The 25,194-nt window shown below is 37.6% G+C and overlaps 1 protein-coding gene across 5 annotated transcripts in view; it reads left to right on the forward strand.

Moving 5' to 3' along the window:
- Nucleotides 1-25,194, forward strand: part of MATCAP2 (microtubule associated tyrosine carboxypeptidase 2) — a 61,355-nt gene that overhangs the window by 15,675 nt on the left and 20,486 nt on the right. For 2 of the 5 annotated variants that reach the window (XM_072783492.1, XM_072783494.1), the window contains one exon: nt 6,902-7,596. In XM_072783492.1, coding sequence (XP_072639593.1) covers nt 6,902-7,596 — 695 coding nt within the window. Of the gene's footprint in view, nt 1-6,901; nt 7,597-9,602; nt 9,706-10,913; nt 11,053-25,194 lie in introns of those variants that run through there. The other 3 variants (XM_072783495.1, XM_072783497.1, XM_072783498.1) reach the window with 3 other exon arrangements.

Genomic DNA, 25,194 nt, shown 5'->3' on the forward strand with positions numbered 1-25,194 from the left:
ATTACAATGACTGTATATTGACTTAAGCCACAAAGTTCAACATGAACATTTCATTTAACATCAGGGGTATATTATCTGATAGTTTGCTCCAGGTGGTTTTTTTTGTTTTGTTTTTTTTTATCACAGGCAAGCTGTAAATAAGTTTTGCCTGGAAAGATCATATTCTACTTGATTATAAAATTTGCAAAATAGAAGACATTTAGCTCATTCAGTGAGTAACAAAGCTGTCAGAAGCCATATAGGATTATGTTAATTTTTGATTTCCTACTGCCCATATTTTGTATGGGACATAAGTGATTAATGATAAGTGATTGATGGATCATCTGAAAATGAAGCTCCTTTGTAACAAAAGCAAATGTTTAAAAATACTGGAGACCAAAGTCTTCTTAAGGCTACTGTTTGGCCATATGGGATGAATACACTTAGGCACCCAGCTCCTGTTTGTCTTATAGCCAGCCGTAGGCACCTGCCATTAAAACTTGTCTTCAACATCACTAGTTGTTTCACTTTTTTTTTTTAAAGTTTATTTTTAATCTTTTTTTTAAATTTTTATTTATTTATGATAGTCACACAGAGAGAGAGAGAGAGAGAGGCAGAGACACAGGCAGAGGGAGAAGCAGGCTCCATGCACCGGGAGCCCGACGTGGGATTCGATCCCGGGTCTCCAGGATCGTGCCCTGGGCCAAAGGCAGGCGCTAAACCACTGCGCCACCCAGGGATCCCTGTTTCACTTTTTTTTTTTTTTTTTTTACTTTTTTTTTTTTTACTTTTTATTTATTTATGATAGTCACAGAGAGAGAGAGAGAGAGGCAGAGACATAGGCAGAGGGAGAAGCAGGCTCCATGCACCGGGAGCCCGACGTGGGATTCGATCCCGGGTCTCCAGGATCGCGCCCTGGGCCAAAGGCAGGCGCTAAACCGCTGCGCCACCCAGGGATCCCTGTTTCACTTTTTTTTTTTTTTTAAATTTTTATTTATTTATGATAGTCACAGAGAGAGAGAGAGAGGCAGAGACATAGGCAGAGGGAGAAGCAGGCTCCATGCACCGGGAGCCCGACATGGGATTCGATCCCGGGTCTCCAGGATCGTGCCCTGGGCCAAAGGCAGGCGCTAAACCTCTGCGCCACCCAGGGATCCCCCTGTTTCACTTTTTTAATGCCATCCTGGTATGATTTTTTTTTCTCAACCTTCAGGCATTCAAGTCTTGTATCCTTTCTTTCCTCTCAAATAGTACCTTCCCTTGGCTACCTCTCTGGCCATCCTTTCATAAGCAAGGCATGAGTGAGCAAAAACATACACAGGTGTATGCCGTAATGAGACTTAGAATTTCAGTATTGGAGGAAGCCATCATACAAATGTAGAGCTGCAACTGTGACAGGTGCTTCAAAGAACCCTCCAGGGAAGGTTTCCTGAACAAGTGACATTTGAACTGAAGGGTGAGTGGGAATTCATTTAACACGGGTAGGAAGGGCTCTCCAAACATAGGGACAATATAGGAAGAGTGTCTGGAGGGAGAAAGGTGAGAGTGAGGGATTGACAGAATGAAAGAGTAGACTGATTAAGGGGAACATGGTGCAAGCGACCTGACCATGAGTGACTCCATATGCCATGGTTAGGAGTTTTGTCTTCATCCTAAGTAGAAAGCCCTGGGGAAGTTTGTTTTCTGGCATGTTCACTGTTTCAGATGGTGTGCAAAGTGATTTCCTGTACCAGAACCATTACTTCCTGGCATTATAGAATACCCTGTATATTTCTAACTGTAAAATAACAACACAAACCATGACAGTGTCAAGATCTAAAGAATCATTGTTACTAGCTGAGTAACACTGAAGTGCTCCTAACTGGGACTGGGACACTTTTGGGAGTCCTGAAGTTGATTTTCTCCATTCCTGAATGATATGAGCAGTGCCTTTTCATCTCTCTCTCTCTCTCTCTCCCCCCCCCCTTCTCCCTCCCCCTCCCCCCCTTTAACTTAAAATTGAGAAACTATATTGGATTCCGTTGAATTTAAAGATGTTAAATTTAGTAGGTTACTTGTTATAATGCAGACAAATTGGGCCATAAATATGTTTTCAAAGATACTGATTTTTTCATACACCATTTAAAAGATTAAGGTGTAACTTATATTCAGTAGAGTTCACAAGTCTTAAAAGCGTAGCCCAATGAATTTGTGCATATGTAACTACTGCCTAGAAGAAGATATAGAACATTTCTAGCACCCAGTACCCTGGTGACTCTTCCTAGGTTATAACCCATCCCTCAGTGATAACCACTATTCTGATTTCTAATACCATGAATTAGATTTGCCTGTTTTTGAACTACATAAAAATGAATTGTATGATATGTACTCTTTTGATCTGGCTTTGTTTATGCAGTATTCTCTGATATTCATTTGTATTGTTTCTTGCAACTTCAGCTGCTTTTTCATTGCAATATAGCATTCTGTTATACAAATTACCACAATTTATTTTTTCTGCTGTTGATGTTATATCATTTCAATTTTAAGTGATGAACTACTTGATAAAGTATTTATTTTGTTCAGGAACTATATTGTTTTGCTTTTCCTTCTGTTTGTAATGCAACCTGTCCTCTTGTTATGTAAAATTATGCCAGGTTCTCAGGTTTTATAAATATTAGTGAACTGTATGAAATTGCCATTTTGTGGGTCAAAATTGGCTGAATGGTATTTTCCACCAGGCTTTGTTTCTGGTGATCTAATCTTCCTTTCAGACAGAGACCTCATAATTACTTAATCTCTTCACAGTTGTGAAAAACAAAGTTGAGTGAGTCTGTCTCTTTCCCATTCCTTTAGATGAGGAACATGAGGCACTGATGGGTTTAATGATTAGACTAATATTACAGAGAGGTCATTGAAAGAGCTGGGAATAGTAGCCAGGAATCCTGGTATCCTTTTCTCCTGTTCTAGATACAAATTAAGCTTTCATTGTGTTGGTAATTTCAGTATATTCACCTACTTGTGAATATAGTGAGTATCCATTTTAATATTATTTCCCCTCCCCCCCAATAAGGGTGATCCAGTTGGGGTGAATGATTTCTTTGATCAAGTTATTTTTGTTTAAGGTTATAGTGAAGTACATTGCTGATGGCTAAAATGTCACATTACGTAGTGACTTTTAATATATGAAAGTAGAATCAATTACCTTATTCCTTTTCTGAAGAACATGAGTACACTTCCCCCAAAGAAGCCTGCATATGTTTTTAACAAATTTTGATTTTCCAGGAAAAAGAATAATAGTATGTTTTTCAATGAAATCTTTTTATTGGTCTTTTATTATGTTTTTATGCATGTTTAAAAGTTACTTTTTCTTAAAGAATAGTTAAAATGATAAAAGAACAACACTTTAGGTTGTCTAATAGTACATTTTAATGCAACTGCAGCAAGATCGGTGTGACTCTTAATTTATATTCATCTTGTATGAGTTATTTGATCACCTTTTATGAACTTGAGTCCCACTTTCACATGCTTCATGGGAGATCAGCATTTGGCAGGATTGGTGTTTTTTAAAATAAATACACTATTGGCACTCCCAAACCTTACTCATCAGCAGAAGGAGCTTAAAAAGGACTGATGCTAAACCTCTCAGGTAGATAATTAGCAAGAGAGCTGAAATGCTATGACTCCTGGGGGAAAAGGGTCTGTCCTACACACACTGTCACCTCTCTTCCATTTCCCACTCCCCATCAAGGGCTTAGGCAGGTGGTTCAAGACTTTTGTTAAGTATCCTGAAGTGTATAGGTTGTTTGAGGTGGAACAGAATTCTGAATTTAGAGGTCACTGATGCTTTATGGCGAAAAAAGAACTCTTGAGTTGGGCTTTGTGGTCATAGAGCCACTAAGTCTTAGGAACCAAAGAAAGCATTTTTACACTGAATATTCATTAAAAAAAAAATCAACATGGGCAGCCTGGATGGCTCGGCGGTTTGGTGCCTGCCTTCGGCCCAGGGCATGGTCCTGGAGACCCGGGATCAAGTCCCGCATCAGGCTCCCTGCGTGGAGCCTGCTTCTCCCTCTGCCTGTGTCTCTGCCCCTCTCTCTCTCTCTCTCTCTCTCTCTCTCTGTCTGTCTCTCTGTGTCTCTCATGAATAAATAAATAAAATCTTTAAAAAAAAAATCAACATACATGTAATAAGCCATCAAAATTAGGAATTCTTTAGCATAGTTTTATTCACTGATTTTAATTTGGTGTAACTTTCTCCCTTTTTATTATGAAGACTAAATGAGAAAGAACCTAATTACCTCCCTTTACCTTCCTGGCTGTGCCTTCTCCTCACATGACTTTTCCAAGTTTGTGATGCTCTTAGTCTTATCTCAGTTTTCTTGTTCTTTCCCTTTTAGTGTCCACTTCAGTCTGTCTTTCCTAATGACCTCTTGTCTCGTAAAGTTATATATTTTTTTTTAGGGAGACTGACATTGTTCATGGGCGTTGGGCTACAGCCTGGGTTCTGATGTTCCTTAGCCTGTGTTTGCCCAGCCTGCCCAATGTGAACTATCAGTTGGCAACACTTAAGTCTGAAACCCCTGAAGAACTGAGACCTACTGGCCCATAATGAAAGTTTTGTTTGTTCTGTTTATTTTTGGCTGTTTGTTTTTTTCCCATTTATTGAATGGCTTCTTTGTGTAGTCAGCCTTCAACATTAACCTGTGCAGTCTAGCTCTTGCCTCTCAGCTTATACGTGTAGTAAACATTTAGCCCCTGCAAATTTACGCTTTTATCTTTAAGACACCAAAATGCAAATTTCACATCTTGGCCTAGAAAATGTTAACTGGAAGGACTTTTAAGTACCTTACATATTTGGATTATTATCCATTTTTGACCTGGTACTTTACCAGGTCTTTATCCTAAACCCTACAACTTCTAAGCTTTAACAACTTATGTTTAGGGCAGGATTTCATTATCATAGCACTATTTTAGGATAGATATTTTTGTTGTCGGAGTCCTGTGCATTAAAAGATATTTAGCATCATCCTTGGCCTCTACCCACAAGATGCCAGTAATACCCTCCCTCGTAACAATCAGAATGTCTCCAGACAGTGCCATGTGTCCCCTGGGGAGCACCATTGCTTCTGGTTTAGAACCATTGGTTCAGGGTTTTCCCTGTTTTATTTATACTTCTGCAGTGATTTAGAACTGTAGAATGGTCCCAGAACTACAAATAACCTGTTTATCCACAATGGTTGGAGAGTGACATGTTTAGGGTCCTGCCATTCATTCATTCATTCATTCAGTGTACATTTATTGAATGTCTATCAGATCCATGCTAGATGTGGGAAAGGAAGAGATGATTAAACAGTTCTGATACCTGTCTTAGTAAGTATATCAGCTATTTAGAGTACCATGTCTTATTAGGTTCTATGTTCTGTACAGAGGAAGAAAAGAGGCAGTGCTGCTCTACAGACATAATATTAAATATCTGTTGATAATTGAATGGCCATATAAAGGACAATAAGCATGGACTCTATAATCACATACACATCCATTCAAAACAGTTTGCAATTCATTACTCTGTCATATAACCTTGAGCAAATTAACATTTCTGAGAATTAAGTGATATAACATGTACAGTTTTCTGTGAAATCCCAAACTCACATGTGTCAATAATTGATATGTTATTATTATTATTATTATTATTATTATTTATTTCTGCTTATTATAGAAAGGATCCCTGAGTGTCTAGTCTTAAATGAGTGAATGACAGATATATGTGAATAAAGTCTTCAAAAATTTGAAATAAAATAAATAGTTTCTAGGCAGGCATCTGTGCAAGTCCACTAGCATTGAAAATCCTTTAATAATAGGAGTCAAAGATTGGGGGCTAGAGCCATAAGGGTCCATGAGACTTGGAAAAAAGAACTGGTTGAAAGAATCATATATCATTTGCAGAAAGTACTTAGGAAAGGTTTATAAGCAGACCTGGCCAGAAGTCAGATTTGTAGACAGGACTTGAGCTGGAACCTAGTTCTAATGAGTAGGGTTTAAGACAAACTCACTTTGTCAGTTTAGACTTAAATCTGAAAGTTCTTAAAGGTCTAGCTACAATCTCACCTATTTCTCTTCACATTGCTTTCTTCTCTGATCCCTAGGTTATTGATGTATTTTCTGTTTTTCACATTTCAACTTATGCTACCTTGTATTATTATTCAAATCTTCATAGGACTGCCTTGCTTCCAGAGCCAGATTAGAAGCTGGTTAAAGCCAAAACAATGGACTTATAAAGATGCTTCTCAAAGCCATGTACCTAATTAGTAGTATTCCATGTATTTGTGGAATGAAAGAATGCAAGTCAACACAGCTTTAAAGTAGTGCACGAGCATCAGTATACTAAGTGATTTGTACCTCTTTAAATCAACCAATCGAGTGACATTACTAAAATATGTTTTAACATACACATATGATTTATTTAATTTTAAAAATTATTTTTGTGGTAAATAGGCAGTGTTCTTCTCTTACTGCTCGCTATCTTTATAGCACCCAATTTCAAGATTGTGTTGGATTTGAAAATGCCTTGGATTTTACTTTGGTATTGGTAATACTATTGAAAATTGTATCCTTTCTGTGAAAGCATATTCTTTGGTAGAGTTGAGTATTCAAATTATGTATGTGTATTATCTCATATCAATATTAAACTTTGATCATCTAAATGGTATGAAGCTGAGGATTATTTTTATAGATAATTCATCATATATATGCTTATATAGAAGTGACAATGTCTAGCATGACCAAAGTTTAGTAACATTTTTTAATATTTAAAATGTCTTTTTAAAGATTGTTGCAAAATTTATAAAGTTTACAGAACCTGCAGAATACCTTTTGTATAATAAGCAGTTTGCTTCATCTGGTATCTTTGTTATTTCTTTTGTTTTGATTTTGTTTATTAACACAGAAAAGCTTCACTGGCCTGAGCAAGAACTTGCTAAGAAGTCTGTTCTAAATGCAGAAGAGTCATTGATCATTGACAGCAAAAGAAGCATTTCACATTTATCTTCTGGAATACTGAAGGACATTTTCACAACTGGAACCAGTAGTTACAATGTCCTACTACAGAGCAAAGAGGAAAAAAAGCATCATTCACAAAAACAGTCTTCCTCCACCTACTCCAAAAGATGTAGAAAACCCAGCAAATCTCCTAGTTCTTCTCGTAGTAAAGATCTTCGCAAGATGAAAGCCCCAGTGCCTGTGATGAGCAGTGGTACTTGGTACTGCCTGGAAAGGCAGCCTGGTGTTTTTGTCACTAGTTCAGTGTCGAGTCCTATAAAGTTTACACATGATATCTCTGTTACAGGAAGCAGCATAGTACTGCCACCTAAACCCAAAAACAAGGTAAAGCGACGCCATTTCTCTTCTCTGCCAAAGCCAAAGCTGCAGCCTCAATTGTCTAGAAGTTTTGAAAAAGGAGATGACTTTTCTGGGAAGAAATTTTGTATACTGACTGCTATAAAGCCCACCAACTTGGAGAAAGAGAAACTGAGATTCTTCAAGTCTGACTATACCTACAATCCTCAGTTTGAATATGCAAACCCATCTCTGCCAAGTGTGTTAGCCAAACACAGCAATGCATCTGACCGATTTCTTAAACAGGTAAAACACTACTTCAGTAGTGATATTTCATTTTTATGTAACTAAAGCAATTATTTACAATCTTATAAAAAAAGACTTTAAAACGTATTTCAGTTATTTATGTTTTATAGTTAACTTCCTTCCTGAACATGTAAATATGTGATAGGAAATCTCCAGGTGAGTGCCATAGCCTGTTTGTAAACTACTTTGCACTAGTCAGGATCTATGTGACAGGAAACAACTATATTTGTAAAAAAAGCTTCAGATTCTGGTTCCAGGCTTTCCTTTGGGAGATACATACCTGTAGCCCATTAGCCAATTGATAGACAGGTGTTTTATGTAGCTTACACTGTGTCTGTGTTTTCTGTTTGATTTTGAATATCCCTTAGATGGATCCTATAATCTTTCGTTCCCTTTTTTTACATTCCCACCTTACTTAGGCTTCATAGGCATTTTGGAGAGCTAGGCTTGATACTTGCCCATGAACTTTATAATGCTTTATTGAAATTGTTTATTATCATCAAATAAATAGCTCACTCATTTAAAGAAAATAATGGAGTTTTAAAAATTATTTTCAGTGTTAGCAAATCATGATGTGAGTGATTTGAACACTTTCCAAGTTGCTCAATTTAGACACTTAGCACATAGTTTTGTGTGTTACAGGCTTAATAGACTTTGAAATCCACTAAAAATATTGAGAAATTGGCTGAAGGGCATAGTGTTGAAATCATAAAGGTAGACTATATCTTGTTAACTTTCTGCACATTTTTATTTAATACATGAGGTTCAACTTGGCTTTGTGAGCGATTGAAATCTGTTTGTAGGCTAGGTAAAACTGCATGGTTCCATTTGCCTGTAGTGTGTGCCCTATTTTAGCATTTTTGCTACAATACAGTTTCTTCAACCTGTGACTAGCAGATTTTTTGTTGTTACAAATGATACAGAATCTGATCAGTCTTTTGAAGCCATTATGATGTAAAGCTCATTTTAGGATTACAATAATTTTACTTTTGCTGTTTATTTTCCTTTGTTAGAAGAAACCTCATCTGCTTCTCTGGATTTTTAATGGGTATTCACTTTTCATTTAAATGTGCTGAGATTGTGCTAAACACTGATAAAAAGGTCAACTATTGTTTTTATACCTGTTTTGGCAGTCTTTTTTTTTTTTTTTTTTTTTTGAAAATTGAATAGGGCTTTCACTCATTTAAAATGTATGATAATTATAAAAATGTTCTTTGCTTTTTCCACCCATTAGTACTAAAAGAGATGGTTGAGATTTACTTACCAATATTCTTTTTGTCATCTAGGCATTTGGTATCCTACCCTAATCCCTACGATTTGGGAAGGAATTTCCCATGATTAGATCAAAATGAATGTTCTCTCATTTCCCTGGAAGACAATTAGGAAGCATGAGCAGCTACAGACTGAGAATTGACCCTGCTTGGCTTGTGGCTATACAGTCTATTAGGTTTTTTACATACTTGGATTGCTTTGAGTATAGAGCACCAGCAATTGTAGCTGGCTGTACTTCACCATTTGGGAGAATGCTCCCAACAAATGCTTTGTATTCTGTTTAAATCAAATGAAAGGGATTCACTAGAATAAAACCTCCATAAGATATACTTAAATTCCATTCAGCATCTGACTGAATTATGACATGATGTCATACATCTTTCCCTTCCCCAGGTGTGAAGTAAAACCATAGTTTCAGAGCTAATCTCGGGATTCAGAAACATGCTGCACAAAGAGGCCAGGGTAACTAAGTTGCCCATTGGTCTCTGGCCTCCACCCTCAAAGCCTTGTCAGCCTCTAGCAGATCATCTTCCTAGTGTCAAGATCTAAATCCTTTGGTGGCGGGTAGTCTACACTGCTGTTGGAGAGTGACCATGGTCCTCTAAAATGCACAGTTGAGCAGAACAATGTAAAACTTTCCTTGTGCAGATAAGTCTCTCAGAGTAGAACCAAAGTAGTAATCAAGCTCTGGTCATTCCCAGTTGATTGTCCCATCAATGTCAAGGAGTTCCAGAATTCAGGTTTTTGTCATCTAGGCATTAGGTTCCCCAGGAGACAAGGCCTTTGAGGTGGTTCATGGAATCTAACATGGGCTATAGCACTTGAATATAACTCCAGGTGAAGCCTGCTGGCCCCTTGCTGACAGCTCCTCAACCTGTTAGTGTGTTTAAACTTGACAGAAACTCAGAATATCAGATTTCTGTGGCTCTGGACCTTTGCAGGAAAGAGTGCAGTGCTTCCTGGGGACTGGAGGCAGCTGGGATAAGAGAATGCTGAAAGCTGTTAAGGGTCAGAGGCATCCTCACCAGTGGGTCGGAAGTGGATCTTTAATGGCACCCTTATGCGGGAAAACTGACAGCTGGTGCACTTTGTGTCCTGCTTCCTGGGCTGACTACCCCAGGAAACCTAGATACCAGATCCACTTGGCTTTGCACTCTGTACTTTGTTGAATAAGATTGGTAGTGAGAGATGAGAGGAAGAGTCTTCAGGGTGGTAATAAAAGTCCTTGAACTATTTTCAGTATTTCCAGCAGTCAAATGGAAATTATATATTTACATGATAGAGCCAGCGACAGCTTAAGTGATTTGTTTTCTACCTTCAGGCTGGAATCATATCTCAGTGTAGATCCAGGCTAGCTCATGCTAACTAGAAGTTCTGATCCGTAGAGTGGTATTTAATAACATTGGGAAAATAAGTCAACTTTTGTTTGGCTAGATAAGATAAAGGTTTTGAATTATTTTCTTACCTGTTAATAAAACTGGAGCAGTGGGTAAAATTAGTGGTGGGTAAATGGGGAGCTTTTGTATGAGACAAGGAAGGCTTTGGGGTGTTGGGTAAAGACCTTGGGACAAGTCTACCCTCTGGCTGTCAGGGAAGATTAAAGGTAGGCGTGTGCGTGCAAATGGAATTGACAGAGCAGGCTGGAGACTGCTGACTTAAAAAGTTCTGCTTGCAAGATTAACCTTTGCCTGGTATCTGGGAACTTGACTGGTAAACGGTTTCCTACCCTGAAATAAAGCTTTACGTAAATGATAAGAGTAGCTTGCTATGCCTAAACTGTGCAGACAGTGCCTACATTGAACATCTCTTTTCCTTTTGGGAGTGTTGAATTTTGGAACATGTTAGGCATAGGGGTGCTTATGTACCAGCCCCCAATAAAAACCTTAATAAGTTTCCTTGGTAGACCACTCTTTACATGGCGGTGACTCTTAGAATTCAGTTGCTGGAGAAATTAATTGTATCCTTTGTGACTTCATTCAGAGAGGATTCTTGGAAGCTTGCTTCTGGTTTCCTTCAGACTTTACTGGTTGTAAGAAATGGGGAGTAGTGGGCTTAGGTTGATCTCTTAAAGGCATTTATTTACACTAAGAATTTAGAAAAGAAGAAAAAATTCTGACCTCAAGTAAAACATCTGTTTGGGCTGTTGTACTTGCTATTTGTTTGAGATTCCTGATCGATTGCAAGGTCTGGTGGCTTCTATAGCTTTTGTTAAAGGGCCATTGTATTATGCAGTTCTAGGGGATACTGTTCACAAATTGAGTCTGGGCCCTACATTTGTATAATAGGGTTAATATTTACCATAAACATGGGGCTCTTTGGCATCATAATACTTCTCTAATACTTTTTAGTTCTGTGATCCCTTATACAGAAGGTCAAGTAAATTAAGTGTATGCTGAGTTAGAAATTTTGTATTGAGGGTAGCTGGGGAAGAGTGAACAAAAAAGCACATTTGTTCTTCATATAATTATTATGAAATAGCTGACCCTGCCTTTTTTGTTTGTTTGTTTGTTTTAGGACCCTTGCTCCTCTGTATTCCATTAAAGTTGCTTTGAAATTTCAGGACAAAGTAATATAACTATCAGTGTGTGACAAATTAGTACTAGCATTGATAGAGTACTTAATATTTGCTTGTTAGAGTCTGTTTGCTTAGTAGTTTATCCTTATTTTCATCTTTAGTTCCTCACATGAGATGGAGCACTTCTAATTTTACCAGTTGAAAAAAATCGATCTAGAGAAATGACGTAACTTTTCCTGTGCTCACATATAGTAAATTACAGAACCAGGAATGTGTTCCAGTTACTTCTGTTATTTACACAATGGCCTGTTGGCAAACTAGCTCTCAGTGGCCATGATATAAATATGAATGCTTCCACCACGACCTATTTCAAGCAATGTAACATCACCTGGCTTGCAAATAATAAAAATTCAGTCAGTTCTCACAAGCCAATATGATGGGGCTCCAGCATACCACTGTTTCACAGCATGGTTTTAGGCTGGTTTTTCTAACCCTGATGCCACCACCTGTACCCAAATGGTACTAGATGAAAAGATCTTATCATTTTGCTGACAAGAATCTGTGCCTCTGGCATGAGGTTATTATAGGGACATTGAAGATCTTTTTTTGCCTTCTATAATATACCTATGAAATAGTGATAGTTACTGTTTTTTGGAAGCTGTAAAACAAAAGTATCTATAAGGGCATCTTTCAATTATGGCTTCAGTCTCAACTTAGTACACTGGTAATTAGTGCCTTGGGATGAATGGCAAGGTCAAAACTGGGCTCCTAGTCTATAAATTGAGTAAATATTTAAAAGAAGCAAATACAAGGGCTCCCCAGAAAGACTATCCACATTATAGGCAGTAGATTTCTCTCTCCTTGCCCCCGTGACTCTGCAAGGGAACAAAACAGAAACATCCCTACCATTAAAGCTCCCACAATATATTCCTTTTCTCTTTTATTACTATCCTAAATATTGCATTTCATTTTTTTCTTTCTATTTCACACGGAGTACACACAATCCAGAATTACAAGTGTTAAAATTACGTAAGCAATTACAAGAAACAAAATAATTGAAAATAGTTTTCAAAAATTCCTTCTACAATGAGATAGTGTATCCAGTGTTTTCCTATTCCTAAGAATTTATATTTTTCAAAGTAACTCTTTGTAAAGATAGTTTAAAAGAAAAAGATTTATTTATTTATTAGAGAAAGGGAGAGACAGCATGGGAGGAGGGGCAGAGGAAGAGAGAAAATCCAAGTAGATTCCAGCGTGGAGCCCAAAGGAGGGCTCCATCTCATGAGCCTGAGACCATGACCTGAGCAGACACCAAGAGTCAGATGCTCAATCGACTGTGCCACCCACACGCTGCAATAGTTAGTTTTTATTAACCCATGTTAATGGAAAGAAACACTTACATGAATTAGCTAAACTAGAAAGAGATTTTCTGCTCTCTATTGAATAATTCTCATGAAAGCAGCCACCTTTGCTTTCCTGCTGGGTCAGTGCTACACCAGCCATGGGTAGTTCATTAGGGTCAGTAGTAAGTAATAAACACAATAATAGAAAAAGCCACAAACTGTGGTATGAAATGGAGATTGTAGAAAGCAGTGATACTTAAAATCAAACATCTAAGTAAAAATAAAACACTGAACTGATTTATAAAGAAAGCTTTTGAATTTTGATATAGTTCTAGACATCTTGCATCATAACCTCTGCAGGAAAAGATGTAGTTAGGAAAGAATGTAGGATTAAAAAAAAGAAAGGAAAGAATGAAGGATTAAGTATTGAGGAATGTTAGTGCAGATGAACAGATACTAAAGGCTTGCAGGTACTAGAAGAAATGTGCAGATATGTTTGCAAAATATTGGTATGTCAAAAACCTACAATAAAACATCTTCATCTTTTTTCCATTGTAACATACCAAAGTACTCCATAAATGTATGCTTGTTAATCTTTACAATATCTTAATACCTAACCCTCTCAATCAATAGCAAAATGGATTTAAGGTGTTTATAAGAATTACTGTCTTTTATATATGAGGCTTGTTAGACATTTAAATGTAACCAAGAAATTGGAGAATTGCCTTTGTTTAAAAATAGTCTTTGATTTGGGATTGATTTGTAGATGTCTTGCTCTGTAGAAGAGAGATGGGCTGAAGTTTTCCTTGCACATTATGATGTAGAATGAGTATATTTTTATTTTTATCCCTAGACTACATATTCTTATAAATATGAAGCACAGTTTCAGCTTCATTTTCCCATATATATATATTGAGGGAAATAGACTCTAAATGATTACTGAGAACTATTTTCTAGGACCACACAGAGGTATCTCTCAGTTGAGGTCTAAAAATATTGTAGCTAATTAAATCAAGATTCTGTTTTATGTCACATTGTATATCTAGTAATGTCATTCATTTTGTAAAAACATTTAGCTCTTCTTCCACATTACATACTAATAGAAAGGTTCAGTTTCTGCTAGCTTTGTTAATTGAAAATTCTTTTATTTCAGGTAATAGTACTTTAACACAACATAATCGGCAGATAAGTTGGTTTGTTAAAACTAGTTTTCTAGGGCCTCCTGGGTAGCTCAGTCTGTTTGAGCTCAGGTTTTGATCTCTGAGTCATGAGTCCAGGCTCCATGTTGGGCTCCACGCTGGGCATGGAGCCTGCTTCAAACAAACAAAAACACAACTGATTTTCTGAATAAGTGAAATTTGTTTCTTCAGGTACAAAAATGTAAAAATTAGACATTTCAGTGAAGTTCTTTCTACAGGATATGTTCAGTTCGACAACTCAGGAGAATACTTTTCAAACTTTTCTAAGACAGTAACCTAAGAGCAGAAATGTAAAGAAAGTAATCAAGGAAATCAGGAGCAAATTTGTTTCATCTTAAATCATGTGAATTTTACGTTATACTTTATATCTTTATGCTAACATAGAAACATGTAAATTGCTTGTCTTCAAGTAAATGTTGACTGCTAATTCAATTAAACAAAGGCTATTCAGACCAAAGAAAACCTGTTTGTGGGCCACATTTATCCCTTGGATTGCCAGTTCATCACCTCTCTTTTACCAGATCTGTTGAATATAAGCTTTGTTGTATTCGGACCTCTGGTTAGCTTAACATAAAGACTTTTTAAGTGTGGTCCTCAGAAAACAATGTCTTGTATAAATGGAATAGATAATTCATTGTTTATATTAAAACTCATGCATTGAAATAAATACATAAAGTCGCATCCTGTTCTAAAGTAAGATAGGTGTTTTTCTTTTTTGATAGAAGCAACTTAATTCGAAATTAGATGCCTTCACTGATAGCAGGGTGTCTTGATGTAATATTTCTTTAAGGCTAAGTTTTAATTGTACTAACATTGAAGGAACTTTGTCTTGGTAAACTCCAAGTTCAAACTTAAAAAAGGGAGGAAAAAAGAGAAGTCTCTTTTAAATTAGACCACTCCTTCTGTGACATAGTTTTCTGTTTAGCAAATCACAGACCTTTCAAAGATAACCAAAAGTTACAAGACTTTTTTTTTTAAAGACTGACTTTATTTAAAAAAAAAAATAAATAAAGATTGACTTTAGTATGGTCCATATTAGATTGGAGAAGTGGAATCATTTCTTAACCTACCAGCAGAGGAAGATTTTCTTATATTCAGAGATGGAAAATACCCCCATCAGATTGTATGTCCTTGGAAGAAGTGACCTTGATGACTCCTTGAAATAGTGTTTTGTTAAAAAAAAAAAAAAAGAAAAGAAATAGTGTTTTGTTGATTTGCCTTTGAAAACAAGGTCTTGGCTGTAGAATAGTTTGAATGGCTGCTTTTTCCTGGTAGGTGGTAAAAGGAGAATCTTCATTACTAAGCTTTTTATAAGTATCTTCTCCTGGTAGCAGTTACCTTCTGATATTATTGGTACTCGTCTTCGTATTCAGACTATTCCCAGCCCTGCTGATACAGACATGAGTAGGGGAGAGCAGGGTGGGGAGAAGAAAGCTGCAGATGACATCTTTGTCCTACTGTGTTCTTTTACTTGTTCCTTCATTGATGTTAGATTCAGTGTCTCATATCTAGTTACTTCCTGGGATCTGCATATGTAGAATATAATTTTTTGAAATACTTTTGTTATAATTGGATCATAATCTACAGTCCATTTTATAGAAAACTGAACTACGTGTTGGCAAAAGTATTTACTTCAGTCTCCCCTGCTCTCCGTACTGCATCAGTGTCTGTTTCTAAGATACAAATCTGATATTGTTTGCCTTCCTTAAAAACTTCAGGGCTCCTTATTTTTTTTTTTTAATTTTTATTTATTTATTTATGATAGTCACAGAGAGGCAGAGACACAGGCAGAGGGAGAAGCAGGCTCCATGCACCGGGAGCCTGACGTGGGATTCGATCCCGGGTCTCCAGGATCGCGCCCTGGGCCAAAGGTAGGCGCCATACCGCTGCACCACCCAGGGATCGCCAGGGCTCCTTATAATTCAAGATTAAGTCTAGAATCTGTAGCACGTCCTATAGATCTTTCATCTTTCATGATCTGCTTTGAGCTTGCTTGCATTTTCAAGTCAACTCTATACTTCCAGCTCTGTGCATCTTGTGCAAATTATCTATCATGGCATTTATCACACTGTTATCCACAAGTTTCTTTTTCTTTTTTCTTTTTTTTTTTTTTGTCTTCACCACTAGACTGACTTCTTTGATAAAAAGTGTATTTTATTTAGTTCAGTTATTCCCAGAATCTAGCACACTTACTGGCCCTAAATAAATGAATCTTCTTATGCCTCTTCAATCTAAGAACTGTGTATTTTACTTTCTTTACTTGTATATGCTTTTGATTCTATTATTTTTGCCTGGAATGCCCTCTATTTCCTCTAGTACCCATTTTTATTTACTCTATAATCTCATATTATATATACCTGCAACAGTGTTACTAAATTATGTTGATTTATATGTCATCTCTGTCAGTCTAATGGTTAGACAGGGACCTAGATTCAGAATGAACAAAAGTGCCCATGGTTAGGGGTGCCCAGCCAGCCCAGCCCATAGAGCATGCAACTCTTTTTTAAAAAATTTTATTTATTTGAGAAAGCAAGAGAGCACAAGCAAGGTGGGGGGAGGGAGCCCACAGAGAGGGAGAAACAGACTTCCCGCTGAGTAGGGAGCCCCAGTCTGGGTTCAGTCTCAGGACTCTGGGATCATGACCTGAGCCAAAGGCAGAAGCTTAACTGACTGAGCCACCCAGGCAACCCTAGAGTATGCAGTTCTTGATCTTGGGGTTGTCAGTTCAAGCCCCATGTTGGATATAGAGATTACTTAAAAGTAAATTTTTTTTTTAAGATTTTATTTGTTTATTCATGGGAGACACAGAGAGGCATAGACTCAGGCAGAGGTAGAAGCAGGCTCCCAAAGGGAGCCTGATGTGGGATTCAACCCCAGGACTCTGGGGTCACGACCTGAGCCAAAGGCAGATGCTCGACCACTGAGCCACCCGGGTGTCCTACTTAAAAATAAAATCTTAAAAAAAAAAAAGTACCAGTGATTAGCACAAAGAAGATGAATGAATGAATGGTCTTTATTGATCGTATTCTAGAAATTTAGTAATGTGCTTTTTTTTTTTTTTTAAAGATTTTATTTATGCATGAGAGACACAAAGAGAGGCAGAGACACAAGTAGACAGAGAAGCAGGCTCCATGCAGAGAGCGTGATGTGGGACTCGATCCTGGGACTCCGGGATCAAGCCCTGGGCCGAAGGCAGGTGCTCAACTGCTGAGCCATCCAGGTGTCCCAGTAATGTGCTTTTCAAACAGTGGATCTGTATTTGTGGCCCAAGGATCATTTTTAACTCGAATGTATGTTTTTTGGGGGTCAGCATCATGTCTTCCTTAAAACATTGGAATATAAAGATGCTCTTCTTTTGTTTCTCCCAGATGTTATATTCAGTGGCTTTACACAGTGGTTATTGCTTAGAGCTGAAGGTACTGAGTGTACTGCTCTAGTGTCCCATCAGTTTGTGACTATAGTACCTTAAATGGAGGCCTAATGATCTGATGAGTAATCCATATCTTACTTTGCTGCCAAGAAGCAGTAGCCACCATTGAAAAATTCAGTCTGCATTTGGGATTTTGCTTTTCATCCTGAGAATCTCAAAGTACCAGAGAGAGAGAGAGTGTGTGTGTGTGTGTGTGCTCACACCTCACGCTTATCTGAAATAAGCATTTCAAATTGATTTGAGAGATACTGCATGAGAAAGGAGGTCATAAGAGTTGGAAAACACAAAATATTATATTCATCCCCAAGATTCACCACGTAGAGCATCATAATAAAGGCTTGGAAGAGTCTTGTTTAACTTTGTTTAATCCAATATTTTCTAAACACATTTGACCATGAAACCTTTTTAAAAATGATTGTCTTGTTAGCCACTGTTTCATAAGAAATAGTTTGGAAAACACTGGCTTACAGGAGTGATCCTTATGTGATCTCCCAGGGGGGTTATTCAGTATTTGGATACATGGTGGGGGAAGAATTCTAGATGTTAGAATTTAAGAAAAGGCGAGTAATGAAGGGGGAGGGCTGGGATTGGATGGAGGTCAAATCAGTTACCTTAAATTCTAAAATTAAAACCCTGTCTTCTGCTGAAACTATATACAGTCATATGGGAAATAGATTACCAAACACATTCACAGTGTGTCTCTTTCCCTCCCTCATCTCTCCCTCTCTCTCTCTCTCAGCATTGTCTCTAGCTCTAATTTCGTCCTCACAACAACTCTTTGAGGTAAGCAGGGCAAAGATTTTCATCTCCATTTTACCAGTGAAGAAACTAAACCTGAGAAAGGTAAAATGACATATTCAAGATCACACACTTAGTAAATGGTAGAGCATTAATGTAAAACCAGATCTGATGACTCCTAGTGTTTCCACAATATCACCGTGACTCATATCGGATTAGTGTCCCTATTGTATATAGTTTTTCATGGAGAGAAAACAGCAGTTGAGAAGGGAGATAGTTTTTAGCACAGGACTATTGAAGTGTCTCGTGATTGATGGTCAGATTTCCAAACTGCTTAACAGTAAACAGATTCATAAATAAACTAAAAGCAGATCATTCACCAGAATGAGATTTTTCAGAAAGTTTGTTAAATCATCGAAGATAATGCTGAAAGTTTTATAGAGAGATTTTTTATTTTCTGGATTAGTGGCTCAAATGTTACACTGTGCTATTTGACTATTCTTTTTTTATTATAACAACGTTATTAGGTTATCATTCATATGCCATACAATTCACCCATCTGAAGTATACAGTTCAGTGATTTTCAATGTATTTAGAGTTATTAGTCCATTACCACTATCAAATTTGAGAACGTTTCATCACCTCCAAAAAGAAACCTTATAATCATTAGAGTATTTATTCACCATTTCCCATCAATCCCTGAGCCCTAGGCAACTACTAGTTTATTTTCTCTATATTAATTTTATGCCTCTTCTGGACATTTCATATAAATGAAATCATATAATATGTGATTCTTTATGGGGTGCCTGGGTGGTTAAGTGGGTTAAGTGTCTGCCTTCAGCTCAGGACCCTGGGATTGAGTCTCACATAAAGCTCCCTACTCAGCAGGAAGTCTGGGTTTCCCTCTGCCCCTCCCCCGACTCATTTTCTTTCTGTCTCTCTTGCTCTCTCAAATAAATAAAATCGTTTTTTAAAAATATATGATTCTTTGTAACTACCTCCTTTTGTCTAGCATAATGTTTCCAAGATTGATCCATGTCATAGCATGTATCAGTACTTTTTATTGTTGAATAATATTCCATATTTATGTGTATATTACACTTTATCTATCAATTGATAGTTGGGTTGTTTCCACTTTCTGGCTATTGTAAATAATGTTGCTATGAACATTTGTTTACAAATTTTGTATGGACGTATGTTTTTAATTATTTTGGGTAGTAGCAGATCATATGGCAATTGGTCATATCGGAACTCTAAGCTTATTAGTCTTTTGAGGAAGACTGTTGTCCAAAATGACTGCACCATTTTACATTCCTCTCAGCAGTGTGCGAGGGTTCTGATTTCTTCACATCCTCATCAGTTCTTGTTTTGTTTTTGTATCTGTTCTGATAGCCATTCTAGTGAATGTGAAGTAGTATATCCTTGTGGTCTGGATTCGTGTTTCCCTGGGGACTAATGATATTGAACATCTTTTCATGTGCTTATCAGTCACTTGTATATATTCTTTGGAGAACTGTTTATTCAGATCTTTTGCTTATTTTCTAATTGGGTTATTTTGTGTTTTTATTCCGGAGTTGTAGGAGGTTTTTTTTAAAGATTTATTTATTTATTTAGAGGGTGTGCAAGCAGGGGGAGGTTTCAAGGGGAGAGAGAATCTCAAGCAGACTGTGGTGAGTAGGCTCTATCTTAGGACCCTGACATCATGACCTTTGCTGAAATTAAGAGTTGAATGCTTAACCGATTGAGCCACTCAGGCACCCAAGTTGTGGGAGTTCTTTATATATTCTAGTCATGAGTCCTTATCAGATAAGAAATTTGCAAGCATTTTCTCCCATTCTGTACTTTGTTGAAAAGAATTTGATTACTCGTGTGTGTATGTGTGGAATGTCTAATTTATTTATTTTTATTTTAATTCCAGTGTAGTTAACATGTAGTATTGTATTAGTTTCAGATATACAATAATAGTGATTCAAGGGGCATCTGGGTGGTTCAGTGGTCGAGCATCTGCCTTTGGCTCAGGTTGTGATCCTGGGGTCCTGGGAATGAGTTCTGCATCAGACTTCCTGCATGGAGTCTACTTCTCCCTCTGTCTTTGTCTCTGCCTCTCTCTCTGTGTCTCTCATGAATAAATAAATGAAGTCTTAAAATATATATATATATAGTGATTCAACAATTCTATATATTTCTTAGTGCTCATCAAGGTAAGTGTGCCCTTAATCCCCTTCACCTCTTTTATCCATTCCCCCATCCACCTGCCCTCGTTAATTGTTCTTTATAGTTGAGTCTGTTTTTTGATTTGTCTCTTTTATTTTTCCTTTGTTCATTTGTTTCTTAAATTCCACATATGAGTGAAATCATATAGTATTTGTCTTTCTTGACTGGCTTATTTTGCTTGGCATTATACTTGGTAGATCCATCCATGTTGTGGCAAATGGCAAGATTTCATTGTTTTTTATGGCTGAATAATATTCCTATGTATACACATAGGTGTATATGTATACACCCTACATCTTTATCCATTCATATATTAGTGGACACTTAGGCTGCTAATTTGGCTGTTGTAAAAAATGCTGCAATAAACATAAGGATGTGAGAATGCAAGCTGGTATAGCAATTCTGGGAAGCAGTATGAAGGTTCCTCAAAAAGTTGAAAATAGAGCTGCCCTGTGATCCAGCAGTTGTACTACTGGGTATTTACCCCAAAGATACAAATGTAGTGATCCAAAGGGGCACCTAAACCCCAATGTTTATAGCAGCAATGTCCACAGTAGCCAAACAGAAAGAGCTCAGATCTACATCGACTGAGGAATGGATAAAGATATGGTATATATGTACAAGGGAATAATACTCAGCCATTAGAAAAATTAAATTTTTCCATTTGTAATAACATGGCTGGAACTAGAAGATATTATGCTAAGCAAAACAAGTCAATCAGAGAAAGACAGTTATCATATGCTCTCACTCATGTGGAATTTAAGAAAAAACAGAGAAGTACAGGGGGAGAGAAGGAAAAATAAAACAAGATGAACTCTGAGAGGGTGATAAGCCATAAGAAACTCTTTAATCATAGGAAACAAACTGAGGGTCGCTAGAGGGGAAGGAGATGGGAGGATGGGGTAACAGGGTGAAGAACACCTGTTAAAGAGGGCATATGATGTAATGAGCACTGGGTATTATATAAGACTGATGAATCACTGACCTCTACCTCTGAAACCAGCAATATATTATATGCTAATTAATTGAATTTAAATAAAAAATTTAAGAAACCCATAAGGGTGTATATATCTTTTCAAATAAGTGTTTTTGTATTCCTTGGGTGAATACCCTGTAGAGTGATTGCTGAATCATAGGGTAGTTCTATTTTTAATTTTGGGGGGAACCCCATACTGTTTTCTACAGTGACTGCACACAGTTTGCATTCCTACCAGCAGTACACAAGGGTTCCTTTTTCTCCACATCCTTGTCAACACTTGTTACTTGTGTTACTTAGCCATTCTGACAAATGTGAGGTGACATCTCACTCTGCTTTTGATTTGCCTTTCCCTGAAGATGAGTGATGTTGAGTATCTTTCCATGTGCCTGTTGGCCATCTCTATGTTTTCTTTGGAGAAACATCTATTTGTATCTTCTGCCCACTTTTTAAAAAAATATTTTATTTATTTATTTGAGAGAGAGAAAGTGTGGTGCCGGGAGGGGAAGAAGCCTAGGGAGAGGGACAAGCAGACTCTGCTTTGAGCATGGAGCCTGACAAGAGGCCCAGTGTCATGATCCCAAAACCATGACTTGAGCTGAAACCAAGAGTCAGACACTCTACCTACTGGCCGTCCAGCCACTCCACTTCTGCCCATTTTATTTTATTTATTTTATGTTTTTAAAGATTTTATTTATTATTTTAAAGAGAGGCAGAGCATGAGCAAGGGGGAGAGGCAGAGGGAGAGGGAGAAGCAAGCTCCCCGCTGAGCAGGGAACCCAGTAGGGGCTCAGTCCTAGTACCCTGAGATCATGACCTAGCTGAAGGCAGTTGCTTAACCAACTGAGCCACTCAAGTGCCCCTACTTGACTCATTTTAATTAGTGTTGTTTATATATTTTGGATACTAACCTTTTATTACATATGTCATTTGCAGATCTCTCAGTAGGTTGTCTTTTTTGTTTCGTTGGTTGTTTCTTTGCTGTGCAGAAGCTTTCTATTTTGATATAGTCACAATCGTTTATTTTTGCTTTTATTTCTCTTGTCTCAGGAGACACGTCTAAAAAGATGTTGCTGTGGCTGATATCAGAGACATCAATGCCTGTGCTTTCTTCTAGGATTTTTATAGTTTCAGGTCTCATATTTAAGCCCTTAATCGATTTTGAGTTTATTTTTGTGAATGGTCTAAGAAAGTGGTCTAGTTTCATTCTTTTGCATATAGCTATCCATTTTCTCAACACCATTTTTTGAAGAGACTTTTTCCCATTGCATATTTTTCGGCCCCTTTGTCAAAGATTAATTGACCATATTATTGTGGGTTTAGTTCTCAGGTTTCTGTTCCATTGATCTATGTGTCTATTTTGTGGCAGTACCATACTATTTTGATTACTACAGCTTTGTAATATCACTTGAAGTTTTGAATTGTGATACCTCTAGGTTTCTTCTCTTTTTCTGATTGGTTTTGCTATTTGGGATCTTATGTTCCATACAAATTTTAGGAGTGTTTGTTCTAGTTATGTGCAAAATACTATTGGTACTTTGATAGGGATTGCATTATATCTGTAAATTTTTGGGGGGTGGTAAAGACAAGGTGGGGTGGGGGACAGAGAATCTCAAGAAGACTGGACCCTGAGATCATGACCTGAGCCAAAATTAAGGGTGGAGACTTAGTTTTCATTTGCCTTCCAGGCTCTCCCAGAACTGAGCCTGCTGGTAAGTTCCAGGCTTGAAGTCCTACTGGTTGTAAAAACTCATGAAAATCATCCCCTCTAGTTTTCAGAGCCAAATGCTATGGGGACCCATCTTCCCCATGTGGGCTACCCAGTGTGAAGGTCTATTTCTCTCCCTACTCTGCCCTCACAGTTCCCTCCAGCAGTTGGCCCCCCGAATCTGTTTTGCTTCCTACTGCACTTCTGCCCTTCCTACCCTCTTCAATATGGCCTCTTCTCTAATTTTAGTTTCCAGTCTTCTGGTTGTTTTCTGGGTTATTTACACTGATTTGAGTGTTACCTAGTTGTATTTGTGAGACAAGGTGAGTTTTAGGTTCTTGTTACACTGCCATCTTCCCTATTATACTCTTATTTTCATAGAGGAGAATAAGTGCCTCAGGGTCATGAGGTGGCAGTGGCAGAAGGTTGTGTTCTGTTTTATGTAATATAAATGACATCGAGATCAGGGGAGAGATAGAACTATTTCCTTCATGCTGAACAATTACTCATTTTGTATTTACTTCCTCTTTGCACTAGGTTTGAGATCTCTGAAAATCAATTTGTTCTGTAAGAAATACAAAGTTTTAGAATATCCTCTTAAAAAGAGGAAGGATTCAGAAATAATTGATATGAGCAGAGATATTATATTGATTCATAATTTAGCAAAAATATATGGTTTTTGGCCCAACTTTTTAAAAGGCAAAAAGTATGTTTGGTGGCCTATTTCAGTCCATTTTGAGCAAGAAATATTATCCTACCTGGTACTGTTTTTGTGTAACTTGAGAGTAGTTCCTATCCTATCATTTTCTAACATGGTGATGGAAGAGTTAGCCAAGTAATAAAATGGACGCGAAGGAAAGGTACAAAGTCAAATTCCTACAGATTAGGAGACTGAGACCTGGACAAATGGATATGTATATATTAAGATGTTTTGGTTCTAGAAGTTTTAAAACTGATCAGTAAAACTATGTAATGTCTGAGTGTTTACTGTGTATATTTGCTATTCTTATAGTTGGAAGGAAGCAGAGGATATATTTGATGTCTATGGCTAAATCAGGGCTAGATCTCCACATGGTTGAGGGAAGTGGCTGCTTGCTCCATGAGTAGGCCTCAAGAATGCCTCAACCTCTTCCTACCAGCAGTCTACTCTGCCTAAAACTCTACTATAGAAAAATATTTGTTTGAATTTTTAGGGGCTTTCTCCCCCAATGCATTCTTTTTTTAAATACAAATACTCCAGAGTAAGGATATATATTTTTTTAAATTTATTTATGATAGTCACACACACACACAGAGAGAGAGAGGCAGAGACACAGGCAGAGGGAGGAGCAGGCTCCATGCACTGGGAGCCTGACGCGGGATTCGATCCCGGGTCTCCAGGATCGCGCCCTGGGCCAAAGACAGGCGCTAAACTGCTGCGCCACCCAGGGATCCCCAGAGTAAGGATATTAACGAATGACTGACTAACTGGAAAATGGGAGAAAGGTGTGGAGCCTGCTTAAGATTCTCTGTCCCTCTCCCTCTGCCCCTCCTGACCCCCACCCACCCCTACCTTAAAAAATACAAAGAGAATAAAATCCCATAATTCTATCACCCAAGGATAATCACTATTCATATTTAGTGTTTTCCTTGCCCCGTGCCTAACAGTGTTCATAATTGAGGTTAGTATACTTTTAAGCATCTGCATTTTCTCATGTCCTTAAAAACTGTCAGCATTTCTTTTGTGTCAGTATAACTTTCGCTGTATATATTTAATAAAATGGGTATACAGTAAGTCTTTTAGTTGTTCCTACTGGGATTTAAAAGGTCATAGTTTTGTTACCAGTCTGCTTTAAGGGGCTTCTTGCAGAGAGCCATGCAGTGGAGATGCTGATTAGGATAGGCCTGCACCGGCATCCTAGGTCAAGGACAGAGGAACACGGCTAGACTAGGCCTGCACCAGCGTCCTAGGTCAAGGATGGAGGACCACAGCTGTGCCAGTTATATAGGAAATGTTCTTTTCTTTCTCCCAGCTGTCATTTTACTGAAGGGAAGGAGAGGCCCAGAAAACTTGGGAGAGCTGAGAAAGAAATCACTATTCCACCTTTCTTTCTCAAGTGAAGTTTCTTTAGTCCTTGGGCTGGTCATGTCCTAGGGGAGGGGAAAGAGGTTTTTTTTTTTTTTTAAGTTTTTTTTTTTTTTTTAAGACTTTATTTATGTATTC

Source organism: Canis lupus, chromosome 18, assembly GCF_048164855.1.
Source record: "Canis lupus baileyi chromosome 18, mCanLup2.hap1, whole genome shotgun sequence".
Taxonomy (NCBI): domain Eukaryota; kingdom Metazoa; phylum Chordata; class Mammalia; order Carnivora; family Canidae; genus Canis; species Canis lupus.